This window comes from Daphnia magna, linkage group LG9 (genome assembly GCF_020631705.1).
Source record: "Daphnia magna isolate NIES linkage group LG9, ASM2063170v1.1, whole genome shotgun sequence".
Classification (NCBI taxonomy): domain Eukaryota; kingdom Metazoa; phylum Arthropoda; class Branchiopoda; order Diplostraca; family Daphniidae; genus Daphnia; species Daphnia magna.
Genome location: NC_059190.1, coordinates 1,731,813 through 1,746,335, shown reverse-complemented (window position 1 = coordinate 1,746,335; position 14,523 = coordinate 1,731,813). Strand labels below are relative to the sequence as shown.

Below are 14,523 nucleotides of genomic sequence, written 5' to 3'. Positions count from 1 at the left end.
AAAACTTGAAAAGGAGAACTGACTAGAGTTTAAACTTTGCTCGTGACGTGCGCGTCTATGGTGAACGATGCTGGTCGTAATAATAGATACGCGTCAGCACTAAAATCATTTCTCTTTCCCCTTTTTTTCACAGTTTTGCATTTTGCAAACCGAGTCATTGGTAATCCGTCTTCTATTTTCAATTAGTTTGGCCTTGCCAATGAACTGAGAACTTGTGCATCATTTTGAAAGCCATTTTTAGTGGCATTCCACGAACTGGAAAGACAAACTGAAGGTTATCTCAAGGAGTGAAAGACACAAAGAGATTGGCTAACACCGCACGCCTTCTCTGGAATACACACGTACGCCATTTTGATTTCATCCTGTATTCAAATCCCTAAAATATTAACAAGCAAATTGGAGAAAGAGAAATGACGACGACCCTATCTGTTTTTTTCTTTTTTCTTTTTCATTTATTTACGACCGCGATGGCATCTATTTTACGAGCGAGAAAAGAGTCTTGTCTTTTCTTTCATCTAATGTAATATATTTATATTCTTTTCTGAAATTATAGGATACCGATTGCGTGGGCCGCCAACCGAGCAAAAGAAAGCTTCATGTCGAGATGACAGTCGCCTCGTTAAAAGATTGCTTGTGAACAGGACGTGACGGGCAAGAATATAACGCCGTAGCACTTTCTTCAATTAGATTTAAAAAAAATAAATAAACTTGAAAAAAAGTGGGGATACTAATTCAAGATATTGTCCGAAATAACTCGTCTTCTACGCTCGAAACTTTCGTTCACGAAATTGCGAATGCAATCAGAAAAGTATAGAGTTGATGCATAGCAGGTCGCCATGACAATGATGCCCAACGAAGTAGCCAACGAATCGCATTGGTCGGCCATGGACGAAGACGAGGAACTCAGCGATGGTTATGTGGCGTACAGCGAACGACTAGAGACGTACATCGTGCCCGTCGTGTTCGGCATCATCTTCCTAGTGGGTGTCATCGGCAATGGCAGCCTTATATACGTGCTGTGTCGTCACAAATCGATGCGCAGCGTCCCCAACACGTTCATCTTTAACTTGGCTGTCGGCGACCTGCTCATCCTCATTTGCACCGTTCCCTTCACCTCCACAATCTACACGTTCGACTCGTGGCCCTACGGCGAGTTTGTCTGCAAAGCCTCCGAATTTGCCAAGGTAAAAACTAAATATAATGCCAGGCAGGAGCCAAGCTTTCTTTTGTTGTTATGCTGATGTTCAGACACAAAACACGAAACGATTATGTACCACCTGGTTTGTTGCTGTTGCCCTCGCGTATCGCACACAAAGCCATGAAGACGCTCATAACTAAAAAGTCTTTTATAGTCTAGTCTTCTTTATAGGTTATTGCTGCTGTGCTGGATGTCTCCAACGATAGACGTAGGCACAACATCATCGTAAATAATACCAACGATGGCTGTACATGATCGGAAATAGTTTTTTTCTTTCTCTTTTTTTTTGCCCGGGGACCTAGAAGTCGCGTTCGACACGGAAGATTTAGTCACAGTTTATTTTATTTTATTTATTTATTTTCTGGGACTCTTCAAGATGAATGGAAAACCCAGAGTTCTTGGAAGGCAGTCAATAAATTCCAAAGTGTGTGGCGTGTTTTTTTTTTGGTGTTTTTTTTTTTTTAACGACGTATTTTTCTTTTCGATGTGTGTGCGTAGGACACGTCAGTAGGCGTTTCCGTCTTCACGCTCACGGCCCTCAGCTTCGATCGGTACACGGCAATTGTACGACCCGTCCAGTCGTTTGTCAGTGGCCCCAGGTCCAAATTGGTCATCGTTTGTCTTGCGGTCATCTGGCTGACATCGTTGGTGCTCGCCCTGCCGGCCGTCTTCTTCTCGCATTTGCTCAAGCATTCCGGCGAGCGCATTCCGGACTCGGAGCGGGACGTCGATGCTAATGGAACAATGATTGGCCCCACGCATAGGGAAATTCATATTTGTTATCCTTTCCCTCAAGAATTCGGACCAGACTATCCGAGAATCGTCATCCTCCTCCGCTTTCTTCTTCATTATTTCCTACCTCTCATCACCATCGGCACGTTCTACGCAATTATGGCTCACCATCTCCTGCGCAGGTTGAATTGATCTCATCCATTTTTATTTGTGGCTGTTCGATATGCGACTCACGAACTTTGCGTGCTTTTATTTTGGTAGCGTTCAAAATATACCCGGGCAGGCCATGTTGACAGCCACATCTGTGCGTCATAGATACCAGACAGAACCTTCTTCGTCTAATCAGGTGCAGTATAGCATTAATTCATATTTAGCATGTCAATATGATTTCAGATAGACACGGCCCATGTTTGTTTTTGGCTCTGAATAATTCAGCTCCAGCTCTTTGCAGTTGATAAAGGTTCGACATATATCTACTGTGCGCACGGTGGTGTGTATTATCTGAATTTCATAACGTAAAAAAAAAATAATAAATTGAATAAATAAAAGACGCGGGAATATAAGAAACCCCGCCCATGTCCCAATTGTCCCGTGTACTCCCGGACATGGGACTATTGTACATAGCATACGAACAACCAGCGCCCCCCTAAGCATCGCATGATTACGAAATACCCGTTTTGCTTGCCTTCGGAAAGCGTCTGAAAGGCTCTGGAGTCTGGAACACAAAAAGGAGAAAGCGAGTCCATCTACGGCGAATTTAAATGCCCTATCAGAGAACTCCTTTTGAAGTCCAAAGGCGAGTTGTTGTGAAAAGATCTCTTATGTGAAAATAGCAAGAGATGATAGACGTGTACGTTTTACTAAAAAAAAAAACTTGGGGATGTAACTTGCCTAAAGGAATAGGATGCAGGGATTTTCCACAAAAAAAAAACTGGCCCTCTTCATTATTTCTCTTTGTTTTTAGTAAAACGAGTATATTTAGAAGTAAAGTAGACGGGTCTTATACGTACATGGCATATCTCTTTCATCCACGTCGCTCATTCATCTTGGTCCACGGTCGAATCGTCTAAAAACAAATGGAAAGCCGTGGGAAGGGTCATTCTTCCGTTTAAAGAGCTCGGAGGTGGCACTCACAACCAACCTAACAAGTTGAAGGACATTAGCACGTTTGCACGGGGTGTTACATCTGCGAGGCTTTTGAACGCCTTGTGTTAGCCCCCCCCCCCCTTTTTTTTTAAACATGCAGTTGTTGCGTGAAAGACTTGCAGTAAATTCGAGTAACGCCACTGTAAAGCCTCTTGCCGTATTTTCAGCCTTAACGGACGGGTTGCAATCCACTCTCTTTCGATTTGGTTTTTTCTTTCCTTACAAATGTGACGGTAGGACGTGAATACGTTAGAGCGGACAGGCCAGATCGAACCGTACGGTACCATATGGTTGAACATATTTCTTCTCTTCCGTCTCTTTCTCCAATAATAATTTAAAGAAAAAAAAGGCTGGAACCAAAATACATCCGACGAGAAGCTATAGATAAATCGAGTCCTCAACAGCTGAATGTTTTATGGGAGCATCTTGTTTAAAGGTGCCTAACTCTTGTAAACTTGCTTCAGCAACTGTAGGATTACTTGGTTTAGGCGATGAAGGCTCGTTTGGTATAGCAGGCCATTTCGCGGTAGCAATGAACCAAGTGAACATTAAAGCACTTTGACCCTCCACCAACCTTTACAATAGAACTTTAATCATTAACGCTGCGAAGATTATTCTTCACTTTGTCTCCGTCTGTTCAAATCTCGAAATTCAAGATGACAGTTGCGCCAAAACCCATCACCTGAATCGGGACGTTTTCAAAGTTCTCGCAAAGTCCCAGGCCTCAGCAATCCGCTTCGTCAAACTCGTTATGAAGCTTACGTATACACATACTTTTCTTTATTTCTTTTTTTTTATTTTACAACTTACTTGCTAAGTCTTTTCACGCATCGTTTGATTGCGCCTAAAAAAGTGTTCCTAATATGAACACTTTTCCCGGAATAGAATTAATGGCGTATCCACTCCTGTCATATTCTTCACGATTTGAGGATGGAGTTCGTTCTGTTCAAACTACATATTTTGATACCATAAATGACGCATCACTCTCCTCGTACGTAGCTATATAACTGTTCTTTGTGTTTGCCTCCGTTCTGCTAATTGGTTGACGGGACGCTGAGGCACAGTCGGAGCCAACCGTTTTACTCCAGCAACACCAGCAGCCGAATCAGAATCGAGCACGTCGCAAACTCGCAAAGATGGTTCTGGTAAGTATCTTTCTACACTTGCCTTCAGTCTGTGTGTGGGTGTGTGTTATATCCATGTCGATTACGTCATTATTCTTTACAGCAATTCCCCTCTGTACTTATTTCTGTACCCGTTTTGCTTTTTTGTTTTGTTTTTTTCCTCGTTCATTTTCTACTGCCGACATGGGGGAATTCCGGTTCGCGGCTGCTGTTCTCCTAGTCTTTTGTCGTTCTGTTTGCCGTCTGTTTCTTGCCGATTCACGTCTACTTCATGTGGTTCTACTTCAACCCAAACTCGGAGGCTGAATACAACGCTTTTTGGCACGCATTAAAGATATTCGGATTCGTCCTGGCGTACACGAATTCGTGCATCAATCCCATCGCGCTCTACTGCGTCAGCACCAGCTTCCGCAAACATTTCAACCGATTGCTTTGCTGTTGCGGGGCAGATCAAGGCGCTAACGGCCACCACTCGGGTCCAGTCAGCTATTGCGGTGGCTCGTTGTGCGCGGGCAACGCAGCTAGCTACAGCCGTGCCGGTGGTACAGCACTTCTAACGGAAGATCCTGCAGCCTTCACTCATCACTCGAGTGGTCGGCGACAAAATACCATGCTCACTTCAATCAGCCGTCGACATCCGCAGGCTGAAAATCAAAAAAATGTCGATGGCGACTATCCGCTCAACGAGTTGCATCGTCAACTCCATCAGCCAACGGCAGTGCGCACACAATCTAGTTGTTGATTTACGGAGTTCGATAGATCTGAATGCATTTGATTTTAATTTGTTGATTTTGATTTTCATGTTTTTGGCAAATCAAATTTGGCGCCTAGGCAATTTGTACGATTTTTTTCGTACACATTTACACAGGTCCCAGCACACAATTTGTTTTCGATTGGCTGACAAAATTGTTATTCACGTAATCATGTAATACTATCACGGGCGCAAAACAGATCATTATTTTATTATTTTTGTTTTTCTTCTTTGCCTCTTTTTATCTTTTAAAATCGAATTCTGAACTCTCATCACATCGAGCTAGTACCTCGCAATATCTTCTGTTTCCTTCTGGATATTTTTGTTTATTGTTTATTGTTTTTTTTTCTGCTTGCTGGTGCTGTATTAACCCCCCTGAGCTGTCACCACTTCACTCCCTTGGAGCTTCTCTCCGTGGTTAAGAACCACACAATTGGCCGGGTTCTGTGTTTGTGTTTCGATCGGGAGCAGACAGAAGTGTTTTTATTTAGATTTTCAATTGTGTACTCGAGTTCGTTCTTCAGCAGTGCGGCCCCATTCTCTTTTGATTTTCTTCCTATTGTTATTGTTGTAACAACCCCCATACACCTAACGAAAGAGACGTTAACAAATAAACAGTAGAACGCGGCCGCCACGTCTACATAAACACTTGTGTTTCTCATTTCTTGAGGCAGGTTTATATTATAGAATATAAAAATAAATCAATAGTTTTTTGGGAGGGTTTCTTTTGTTTTTTATTTTATTTTTGTTTTGAAGAAAGCTTTTTCAACAAACAGATAGAGGGAGACATTGGTTGTTGTTGATAGTTGGTATCTTTTTCTTTCTGAAGTCTTAAAGGATTTGCATGCCTTAAGGTGATGGCATCTGATGCAGACGACAGAGGCCGATCTAAAGGGATTTTTCTGACATTGATCACTAGCGAAGCAATAGCCTGTTGTGGATTGAATCGATTCGAAACGTCTGCCCTGCTTGGCACTATTTTTGTTTTATCGTTGTTTAGTTTGCTGGATTTTTGTGTGTGCTGTACTTCCTATTGCGTTCCACCCAACCCAATCGATCATCAAATTCGGGTAGAAAAATGGGCGATGACGACACGGGCAAAGATTGTTGGCCGTTGGAGAACTGCCAACTGCATGTGCCACCTTTAAGTGAACTGGCCGATGTTCTTCGCCAAGGCCTTGAATCACATTTCGCCCACGTCCAAGTGGAAGTAGTCGACTGCCCAGATTTGAGCTCATCACCTTTCCACCTGGCTGCACCTGGTAATAGAATGTGTGCAAGATCTGACGTAACAGTTTATTAAACGCTTCAACTTCCAGAAAACAATGCTATGCCATTTGATTTAAATACTTTAACATCTCTTCGTTATCAGCCAGGTACATAGCCACAACAAATTGCCATCTTGGCAACCAGTGAATCAAATTGATTTCACTCCCAGAATACTTTCTCATTGTTCCATTGTACATTTGTCAATGATCGTCTTTTTAACTAACGCATCACGTCTAAAAATAATTCGTTGAGTTGATAAGAAAAAAATTCGGAGCTCAGAATCTCTCCCTCTTCAGTCACGTGATCGACACAGTGTGGCCAAAGGTTGGCAATATTATCGATTGCATGTCTGATTCGATCTTTGTTCCCGAATGTAGGTTTAGGTGGCGAGCCATGTTTGGTCGATTTGGGAGGCGTTCCTTACTTGGTACCGACAGTCCAACGTGATCGAACCTACGATCTTGCCGATTTACCGGGCCTAATGAACGTTAAGGATGGCACGATTCTGATGATTGGAGCTGGAGCCGGGCCTTGGCAACATCTTAATACCAATTGCGAAATGATGACCAATCTGTCGTTAACTCTCGAGGAAGGAAAAAGTAACATCGTCAACGGTACGCGATTAGCCACGGTTGATCCGGCTGGCCAACGAATGCTGCATGTTGTACCGCCCGAACAAACTCGTTGCTCGCTCCTCAACAACCTGTTGATCTCCCGCGGACAACCCAGTACGCCCGTTCTTCGAATTCGTTGCCAAAAACGCACGGGGCCAAACAATTTCGTTACGTGTATGCGAAACACTGTTGCACAGCATTACGGCGATAAACCAGTCGGTTAGAAAAATATTTCTTATTTTATTTTATGTGTTTTTTTTTTTGTTTTGTTCCATTGTTCCATGACAGTACGGTATATAGCCTTGCTTATAAAATCGTCTATAAATCCTCAAATACAGGTATTGGGGGCGTATTCATGTTGGACAATGGCCAAGCCAGGTAGTATATATAGCAGTCAAAAGTTACGCTGATTTGTATGCATAGAGCATCGTCTACAAAAGCCCATTGATTATGGCGTGCCGAACAGGTTACACATCATGCCCGACTTTTCGCCGTGTCCGTTGCAGACGGATGCCGATGTGAACAACTGGCTTCACTTCTATAACGCCACTGGGCCATTGATTAACCTTAGCGTTTTCATCTCTCACGACCCCGTAAGCATTCGAAACGGGTTGCCAAGTTAAGAGGGGCAAAGGGTTTTCTAGTTGGCCGATTCTTATTGGAGTATCTCTCGTAGTCTTGACGCCTTTTTAAAAAATTTATTATTAAATTCTGTGCTTTGGATTTTCCACAGGGACTGGATCTACGAGTCGAGCATACTCATTGCTTTTCTGTTCACGGAGAAGGCGGTCACTATCACGAGGACGTCAGCCCAGAAACGGTTGTCTATGAGGGTTACTTCACGCCAGCTGAGCGCCTCTTCCGCATTGATCGGCCGTCAGAGACCCACCGCGTTGGTCGTGATTGATATCAGACTTTTCAGATTTGTTTAACGACGTTGTCGGCCCTTAAGACAAAGCCAGTGAAACGCAGATGGCTAACACGTTTTCGTACAAAAATGAAAATGGTATGTTCGTCCTTGGATACAATTAGCCATCCCCTTTCTTTTGTCCTCTGAGGCATTGTAATAAAGGGGAAAGTAATAATGTAATGGTGTGTTTTCCAAGGAAAACTATGATGGATCGAAAATAAATATAAAAGACATAAAGATTTTTTGCGATTTCTTTTCGTGCGTATGTGTCAATTATTTTCGTTCTTCTCGCGTGGTAGTATGCTTCATCATTTCAAAACATTTTGTTCCCAAGGCTAGAAAATTTCTAATGCATTATTTAGGTGATTGGCATGCATAATAATTTCAGTAGAAATCGTCGATTCGATAGAAAGATGGAAAAATTCAAAGAGAAAACCGCATGATGAAGAAATGAATTTCCAGATTTGGCAACGTCACGCAGACGATATATGAAAAACGATCTTGTGTTTGCCTGCGTGCTGTGGGAGAAATTTTTGGCTTGAATATATAATTCATTTTGAAATCTGTCTCTCTTTATGGCCCATTGAATTTTATAATCATGCATACCTTGCCTGGTAAATACAAAACTTTGTAGTAATTTTCGCTTTGCGATGCTGAATAATTTTTTGTTTTTTGACGCAGATACCAAAGATAAATTCGATTGGGACCGGTATCTAGAAAGCCAGGAGCTTGAATCGGCGCCAAATTTTGCGTTCCACCATGTGAGTTGATTTCACTTTTTGCTTGATTCTTCGACATCGAAATTTCCAATAGTTGTAACTCGTTAAACTAATATTTAAATTATATAATCATTTAGATTGACAAATGCCAGCAAAGTCTACTCGAGGTGGGAATGATTGGTGGAGGTTCAGACTAGTCAACGGCCAAGGTTCTGGCTCGCCAATGTCACCATGAAGTGTGGTCCATTTCTTCGGTAAGTTGTTATCAAACACACTTATCCATAGCATGTGCTACCTAATTGTTGTGCATGTTCATGGAATTTCGGATTGATTTGAGGTTCTAAGCATTCACTTCCTGCCTCTTTTTACCCATAAAAAGCTGTCACTTTACGTGAGCTAGCAGTCAATCAAAGTGATGCAGTAGAATCATGTTTATGTTGTTCAGATTAAAGCATGTTGGGCGAGAAGACCCCACCCATGAAATATGGACTGATCCTTCGTCGGTGGAAATCCACCCTGTAGGCTACAGCAGCAGTCGAGGATGGCCGTTAGAACCACCAGCCGATTTAAAACCCTTGAGATCAGGAGCTATTGCGTCTCTGCTAGAGGAGCACAAAGCCGTCGACTGTGAAGCATCTTTGCTCAGCCCGGCTCAGCAGATGAAACCTGGCATGATTCTTGAAGTAGAAGATTTACACGAACCCCGCACTGTTTGGCCAGCTACCATAGTGCGCAACGTTGGCGGCAGGTTGTTGCTCAAGTACGCCCTTCCAACCAGCATTCCGATCCATAATAACGAAGAAGACGTACACCATGAATGGTTGTTTTGTCCTATCTCCTCGATTACATTGGCAAGGATGGGCCGTTTCGCAGTCAACTTCATGGAATTACAATCCACCAATCAAAATCCGTCCTCTGTTTCAAGATGACAACTTGGCTACTATGTCGGCCGAATTTCGTACGGTGAGTGGAAAACAATGGCAATTCGATCAACACGTTCCGTCTCATGGTTGCAACGTTGGCGACCGTATCGAAGCAATAGATCCGTTGAATCCGCTCGCATTACGACCAGCAACAGTCATTGAAGTGGTAGATCCTCAACGAGTGGTGATCCGTTTCGACCTCGAATCGAATGCTCAAGAAACAGAGGCGCCATTGCAATTCGTCTGCTCTACCGTTTTCCGCCCAGAGACAGATGATTCCTGTCCGTCGAATGACGTCGAAAATGAATCTGGTTTCACACGTGGCGTGGCCTTGGAGGCGGCCAACCCGTGGAAACCAGCGGAAGTGTGTGTGGGTGTTGTGACAAACGTGGAACGATCAGCTACACTCCTTCGCATCCGCCTGGAGAAATCTGTGTCCGATGACGGCCATCCGACGGAATTTCTAGCACCGGTATCCAGCCAAGATGTCTTTCCAATTGGCTGGTGTGATGACAATAGTTGGCCGTTGGTGACCCCGCCCGTCGCCCCTCCATCATCGTCAGAACAGCCGCCAATGCATTCCGAAGGGAACCCAATGGAAGTGGAAGAAAAAGGCCCAGAGCCAAATGCAACTGAACAGATTCCGGAAGCGGTAGAACCTAGTGCCGCTGGAACTGCGGCCTTGCCCGGAATTTCCTATTGGTGTCCGAAAATCTATTTCAATTTTCGATGTTTCACCGGCCCTTTATTGAGTCGCATCCGCGTGGCGGCGCTTCCGCGAAGCGTTGGACCCGGACCCATCAGTCTGATGATGAAAGAGGTCCTCTCGCTCTTGCTTAACGGCGCGTACAAACCTGGAAGCGTTTTGAAGCAGTTGCAGGGCGAACCGGCAGATCCACTTCCGCCTGGAACGCAACTGGAACCGTTGAAAGCCAAATACAGGCAGACGACGTACCGCGGAACTGTCCCAATGGCTTCCACGGCCGCAGACGTCCCCGAATATTGCCGCTGGGTTTGCGGTAAGCTCCAGTGCTGCCCGTATCTGTTCGCGCCGGAATTGGTGGGCGATCCGTGCCCGCACCGATGTTGCATCCTGGCCAAAACGGTGTGGCAGCACAAAGAAGAAAGCGCCCAATTGGCGACATCGTCGTTTCGTCGACATCATCAAGAGCCTGCCCACTGGATTGGATCCAGTGGGTGCCGCCGAGCTGCAGCAACACGGCAGCTCCAACAAATCGGGTCCGGCGTCGCTAGCGGCCATCGAATCGGGCGAGCACAGTGACGATGAAGACTCTGACGTGGCTGTTGATCCATCACAACAACAACAACAACCGCAACCACCGCAACAAAGCGTCGATTCGGAGGAACCAGCGGCGAAAAAGAGGCGCGGACGGCCACGGAAGAATCCGATTCCGTTGGTGAGTTTGGATCACGCCAATGCGGATGAAGATGGTCGGCCGAGCCAAATTTCACATCCGCCGCAAATTGTTGTTGAATCCACCAGCGAGAAGCCTTTGCCGTCGATGGATTTTCCAGCATTTCGTCGGCTGGATCTTGCCGATCCGCCGCCGGATCGCTGGCGAGCCGGTGACGTTTGGCGTTTTCTGCAGTCGACCGATTGCCGTCCTCTGGCTGATCGCCTCCTCCAGTACGAGGTGGATGGGCCTTCTCTTCTCCTTCTCCAGCCTGCCGATATCATGGATTATGTGACCCTCAATTGGGAGCTGGCCCTACGGCTGTGCTATCTCATCGGCTGCCTTCGACTGACCTACTCTTCAGGTCCGTCTCCTCCGCCAAAGACGTTGACTGCCATCGATGCTGGCGCCAGCAACGACACGGCCAAATCACCTGCTCCTAAGACGGCCCAGCGAGCTTCCTAAAAAAGAAACGATTGGGTGAGCCGGACCTCACGATTTTTTTTCTTTTCTTTTCCCCCTTTTTTTTACGATGACATATCGAGATTCTGCCCGTCAAACATAACAAAAGATTCTATTCTTTTCTCTTTTTTTTTGTCTTGTTTGGTTAAGTGTTCTTCTTCTCTAGCTAGGCCGGGGCCGTTCCATTCACTGCGGGTACTCTTTGCGTGTTGTCCTTTCACCGTTTCCCTTTTGTTTTGTTAGTCATTTCTCCTAGTTAGTTAACAATAGAGTGGGGTCACTCATTTATCCATCATCTTATCCTTTCTCCGCAACCTACTTTCTCCTTTTCGTCTTCTTCTTCTTCTTCTTCTTCTTCTTCTTCTGCTGAAAAGGTTAAATAATAATAATATATATATATTTCTTTTTTAAATCTTTTGAATTTTGTTTTTACCTCCTCCGGCTTCTTCTTTTGGAATGTTCTAAAAAGAGGCCGGGACCCGACGGTGTTTCGAGAGGAAACACAAATCATTCACCTACCCCCTTCTCTCTTAACCGTTTTCTCTTTTTTCCACCGATGGCGTCGTAGAAGAACTTCTTCCCTATTTTTTTTTTCTTTCTTTCTTTCTCTCCATAACGTGTTGTGTATTGTTTATTTGTTGGTAAGGGAGAGGGGGGGGGTCCATTAATGTTAACGAAGACGGGGGAAAGAGAAAGTTGGGCAGACATAGCTGATTAGCGCGAAAACTGTTGCCATTTCTCTTATCTTCTGTTTGAAAAGCTATGATTCATTTCACCTTGAGGTTTGTGTGTTGTGTACGTTGATGGATGGTTTTTCTCATTTCCATGTCGTTTCCCTCCCACCCGATCCCTCCCTTCCGGTAGCCGGAATATGTTTACAGCGTAAAACAAAGCAAGAAAAAAATGGTGGTGTCTCTGCGTGTTGGCAGCCACTTGTTCAAAGTCTTTCCCCCCCTACTCGATTCTCTGGAATTTTTCTCACTTTTTTGTTTTTTTTCAATCCTTTGATCCATTTCCTCATCACTCGGTGAAGAAAGAAAGAAAGAAAAGAAGTATCCACTTAATTTGCAATTTGAATTTTCCTATGGTCTCTGCCTCGTTTCTTGCTTTTCTGGCTGTGATTGTTCATTTGAAATTGCGGCAGAAGAATTTTTGGGGGTGTCTGAAAATGTAAGCGAAATGTCCTTGAAACGCGTGAGCGGCGGATGTTCGTGATTTTTGTTGTTTGTCAGACAAAGACGGAAAAGAACGGGCCAAAATGAGCGTTCAGTCTTTTTTCTTTTTTAGCGTCAAATTATTTGTGAAAAGTTTTTTTTGTTTTCTTTATCTGTCGGGACGAAAAAATACAGCAGTGAAGAAAATTTAAAAAAATAATAAAATAAATGTAGTTTTAGCAACTCGAATGCAAGAAGAAAAACAGAGAAGAATGGCCTTTCGATTGGAATGCGAACATATTTTTTCCCGTGTCCGCAGGGGACGCATGAAATTGAAAGAAAACAAAAAAATGACGTCAGACCGAGCTCATCTTTCCCATGTCAATCTCGGAGAAAGATGCAAACAAAGAAAAAAAGAAGAAAAAACTGTCTTGCAATGTCCACATTAATCGATCGCCTGTCGGGGGGTTTACCAATCAGGGTCGATTGCGACGAAGAAGAAGCGAAGAAAGAGACCGGTCAGACGGAAACACAGAAGACAAGATTGGATTTCGGTACTTAACTTTAGTGACTCGAGTCTTTAAAAAAAAAAAGAGAAATTTCTCGTTTTCCTATTTTCTTTTCCGTTTCAGGTGGAAATATCCTCCCGCGGTGGGGTGGTCGATACGTTTGCCCCGGAGAGCGACATCCAGCGCCACTCATCTGTGGAATAAGTTAGAGCGTCGGGGGGGTCCTTCGGCGTCCCATTTATTAATTGCGTGTCTTTTAAGAAGGAAAAGAAAATTGTATTTACTTTTGATTTATAAAGGCAGACGTCACATCAGCAGAAGTTTGCAGTATGCAAATTAAAGACGCACCGCCTACTTTCACTTACCTTTTTTTGGGGGGGCATAGGGTAAGTCTGAAGAACAATTTGTTTCCTTTCGTTTTCATTTTGTTGTTGTTGTTGTTGTTTCTTCTTTCGTTTTGAAATGATGATGAAAAAGGAAAAATCACGGAGGAAGGCGACGACTGTAAACAATTAGCACCAGCAGCTTTTTGGGATTGGACTGGACTTAATTTAAGTCTGTGGTCACGGTGAAAACACGGACGATTCATCACTTCGGCTGGCCAGTTCAATGAGCCGTGTGGCCCGCCAGGTACTCTCTATATATTTTGGCTGTTTAGGTTTTTCTTAATCATAATCATAAATGGCCTGCACCATTTTAAATCATTATCATAATTTCCCCCCACCGTTTCTTTTTTTTTTTCTGTTTCAGATTTTCGTCACGTCTTGTGTGTGTGTGTTCTTCGCGTGATTTCCATCCATTGAAGGACTACCCGCCCCACAACAGGTAAACGAACAGTAGTACTACTCTTTTCTCTCTCTCTCTCTCCCCCACCTTTCATTTTTATATTCAAATTCATTTTGCGCGCTGATTGTGTGATCTGAAAAATAGCAGGGTATTACGACGATTCGACCTCGACACACACACACACACAGCAAAAGAAAGCATTTGAATCATTTGATCGACTTGTTGATTGGACTAATCGGGTAGAAAAACGTTTTCTTTCCTTCTCGCTAAAAAGCTGACGTCTTTATTTACGGTTGTGGCAACATGTTCGATGCCAATGGCTTGCCCATTTGTTTCCCCCATCTTTCATGGAAGCACGCCGCTTCACAATAATGACGGCGGCTTTTATTGTTCTTTTAAAACAAAAAAGGAATAGAAGAGGAGTTGCTTCCCCATATAGACGCTCGGCTGAATTACATGGGTAATTTTTTTATTTATTTTATTATAATTTTTTCCCTACTTTTCAAGTCTCTTCTTTTCCTTTTTTACATTTCCATTCTCTTCCTTCCCGCCGACTTTTTCTCGTTCCGTTCATCCACCTGGAATGCCCGCCTCCTCCTTTTCTTTCTGTTTCGTGAGTGCGTGCGTATGTATAAAAATATAACGCACCTGTGTTGCTGACAGTTTGCCCAGTGGCGTTTTCATCCTCATTTTCTCTCTCTCTTTTTTCTTTCTTTCGTCTTCAAAAAAAAAAAAATAAATAACCAAAATTCTAAAGAAAAGTCCGGAATTCCACTAGGAGAATGACGACCTTTTTTCTTCTTTTCTATAG

General features: G+C 43.8%; 3 protein-coding genes across 10 annotated transcripts in view; all 3 read left to right on the top strand.

Moving 5' to 3' along the window:
• LOC116936216 (neuropeptide CCHamide-1 receptor) overlaps nucleotides 1-5,597 on the top strand; it is a 35,812-nt gene extending 30,215 nt beyond the window's left edge. For 4 of the 7 annotated variants that reach the window (XM_045179040.1, XM_045179042.1, XM_045179039.1 and 1 more), the window contains 7 exons: nucleotides 554-1,184; nucleotides 1,370-1,406; nucleotides 1,501-1,622; nucleotides 1,697-2,112; nucleotides 2,192-2,276; nucleotides 4,141-4,221; nucleotides 4,421-5,597. In XM_045179040.1, coding sequence (XP_045034975.1) covers nucleotides 837-1,184; nucleotides 1,370-1,406; nucleotides 1,501-1,622; nucleotides 1,697-2,112; nucleotides 2,192-2,276; nucleotides 4,141-4,221; nucleotides 4,421-4,942 — 1,611 coding nt within the window. In that variant the 5' untranslated portion in view covers nucleotides 554-836 and the 3' untranslated portion in view covers nucleotides 4,943-5,597. Of the gene's footprint in view, nucleotides 1-186; nucleotides 342-553; nucleotides 1,185-1,369; nucleotides 1,407-1,500; nucleotides 1,623-1,696; nucleotides 2,113-2,191; nucleotides 2,277-4,140; nucleotides 4,222-4,420 lie in introns of all 7 variants that reach the window. The other 3 variants (XM_045179043.1, XM_045179044.1, XM_045179045.1) reach the window with 2 other exon arrangements.
• Nucleotides 5,598-5,795: 198 nt separating this feature from the next.
• On the top strand, nucleotides 5,796-7,983 carry LOC116930879 (ester hydrolase C11orf54 homolog). Of its 2 annotated transcripts, none has more exons than XM_045179049.1 (5): nucleotides 5,796-6,213; nucleotides 6,598-7,053; nucleotides 7,173-7,212; nucleotides 7,301-7,427; nucleotides 7,568-7,983. In XM_045179049.1, exons 1-5 carry the CDS (start codon nucleotides 6,030-6,032, stop codon nucleotides 7,739-7,741), a joined length of 981 nt encoding a protein of 326 aa, XP_045034984.1. In that variant the 5' UTR covers nucleotides 5,796-6,029; the 3' UTR covers nucleotides 7,742-7,983. The 2 variants fall into 2 exon arrangements, with proteins under 2 accessions (XP_045034984.1, XP_045034985.1); XM_045179050.1 differs by having other exon boundaries at nucleotides 6,204-6,327.
• A 216-nt stretch (nucleotides 7,984-8,199) lies between these two features.
• Nucleotides 8,200-12,303, top strand: LOC116930849 (scm-like with four MBT domains protein 1). The gene is given in 6 exon segments (XM_032938263.2): nucleotides 8,200-8,358; nucleotides 8,426-8,505; nucleotides 8,601-8,639; nucleotides 8,641-8,717; nucleotides 8,909-9,293; nucleotides 9,295-12,303. Coding segments are annotated over 6 exon segments (1,971 nt in total). The 5' UTR covers nucleotides 8,200-8,342; the 3' UTR covers nucleotides 10,669-12,303.
• The last annotated feature ends 2,220 nt before the right edge of the window (nucleotides 12,304-14,523 follow it).

Coding starts and splice junctions, on each gene's coding strand:
- LOC116930879 (XM_045179049.1), top strand. CDS start 6,030: ATGGGCGATGACGACACGGGCAAAGATTGTTGGCCGTTGGAGAACTGC. Junction 6,214..6,597: donor TTTCCACCTGGCTGCACCTG/GTAATAGAATGT, acceptor TCCCGAATGTAG/GTTTAGGTGGCGAGCCATGT. Junction 7,428..7,567: donor TTTTCATCTCTCACGACCCC/GTAAGCATTCGA, acceptor GATTTTCCACAG/GGACTGGATCTACGAGTCGA.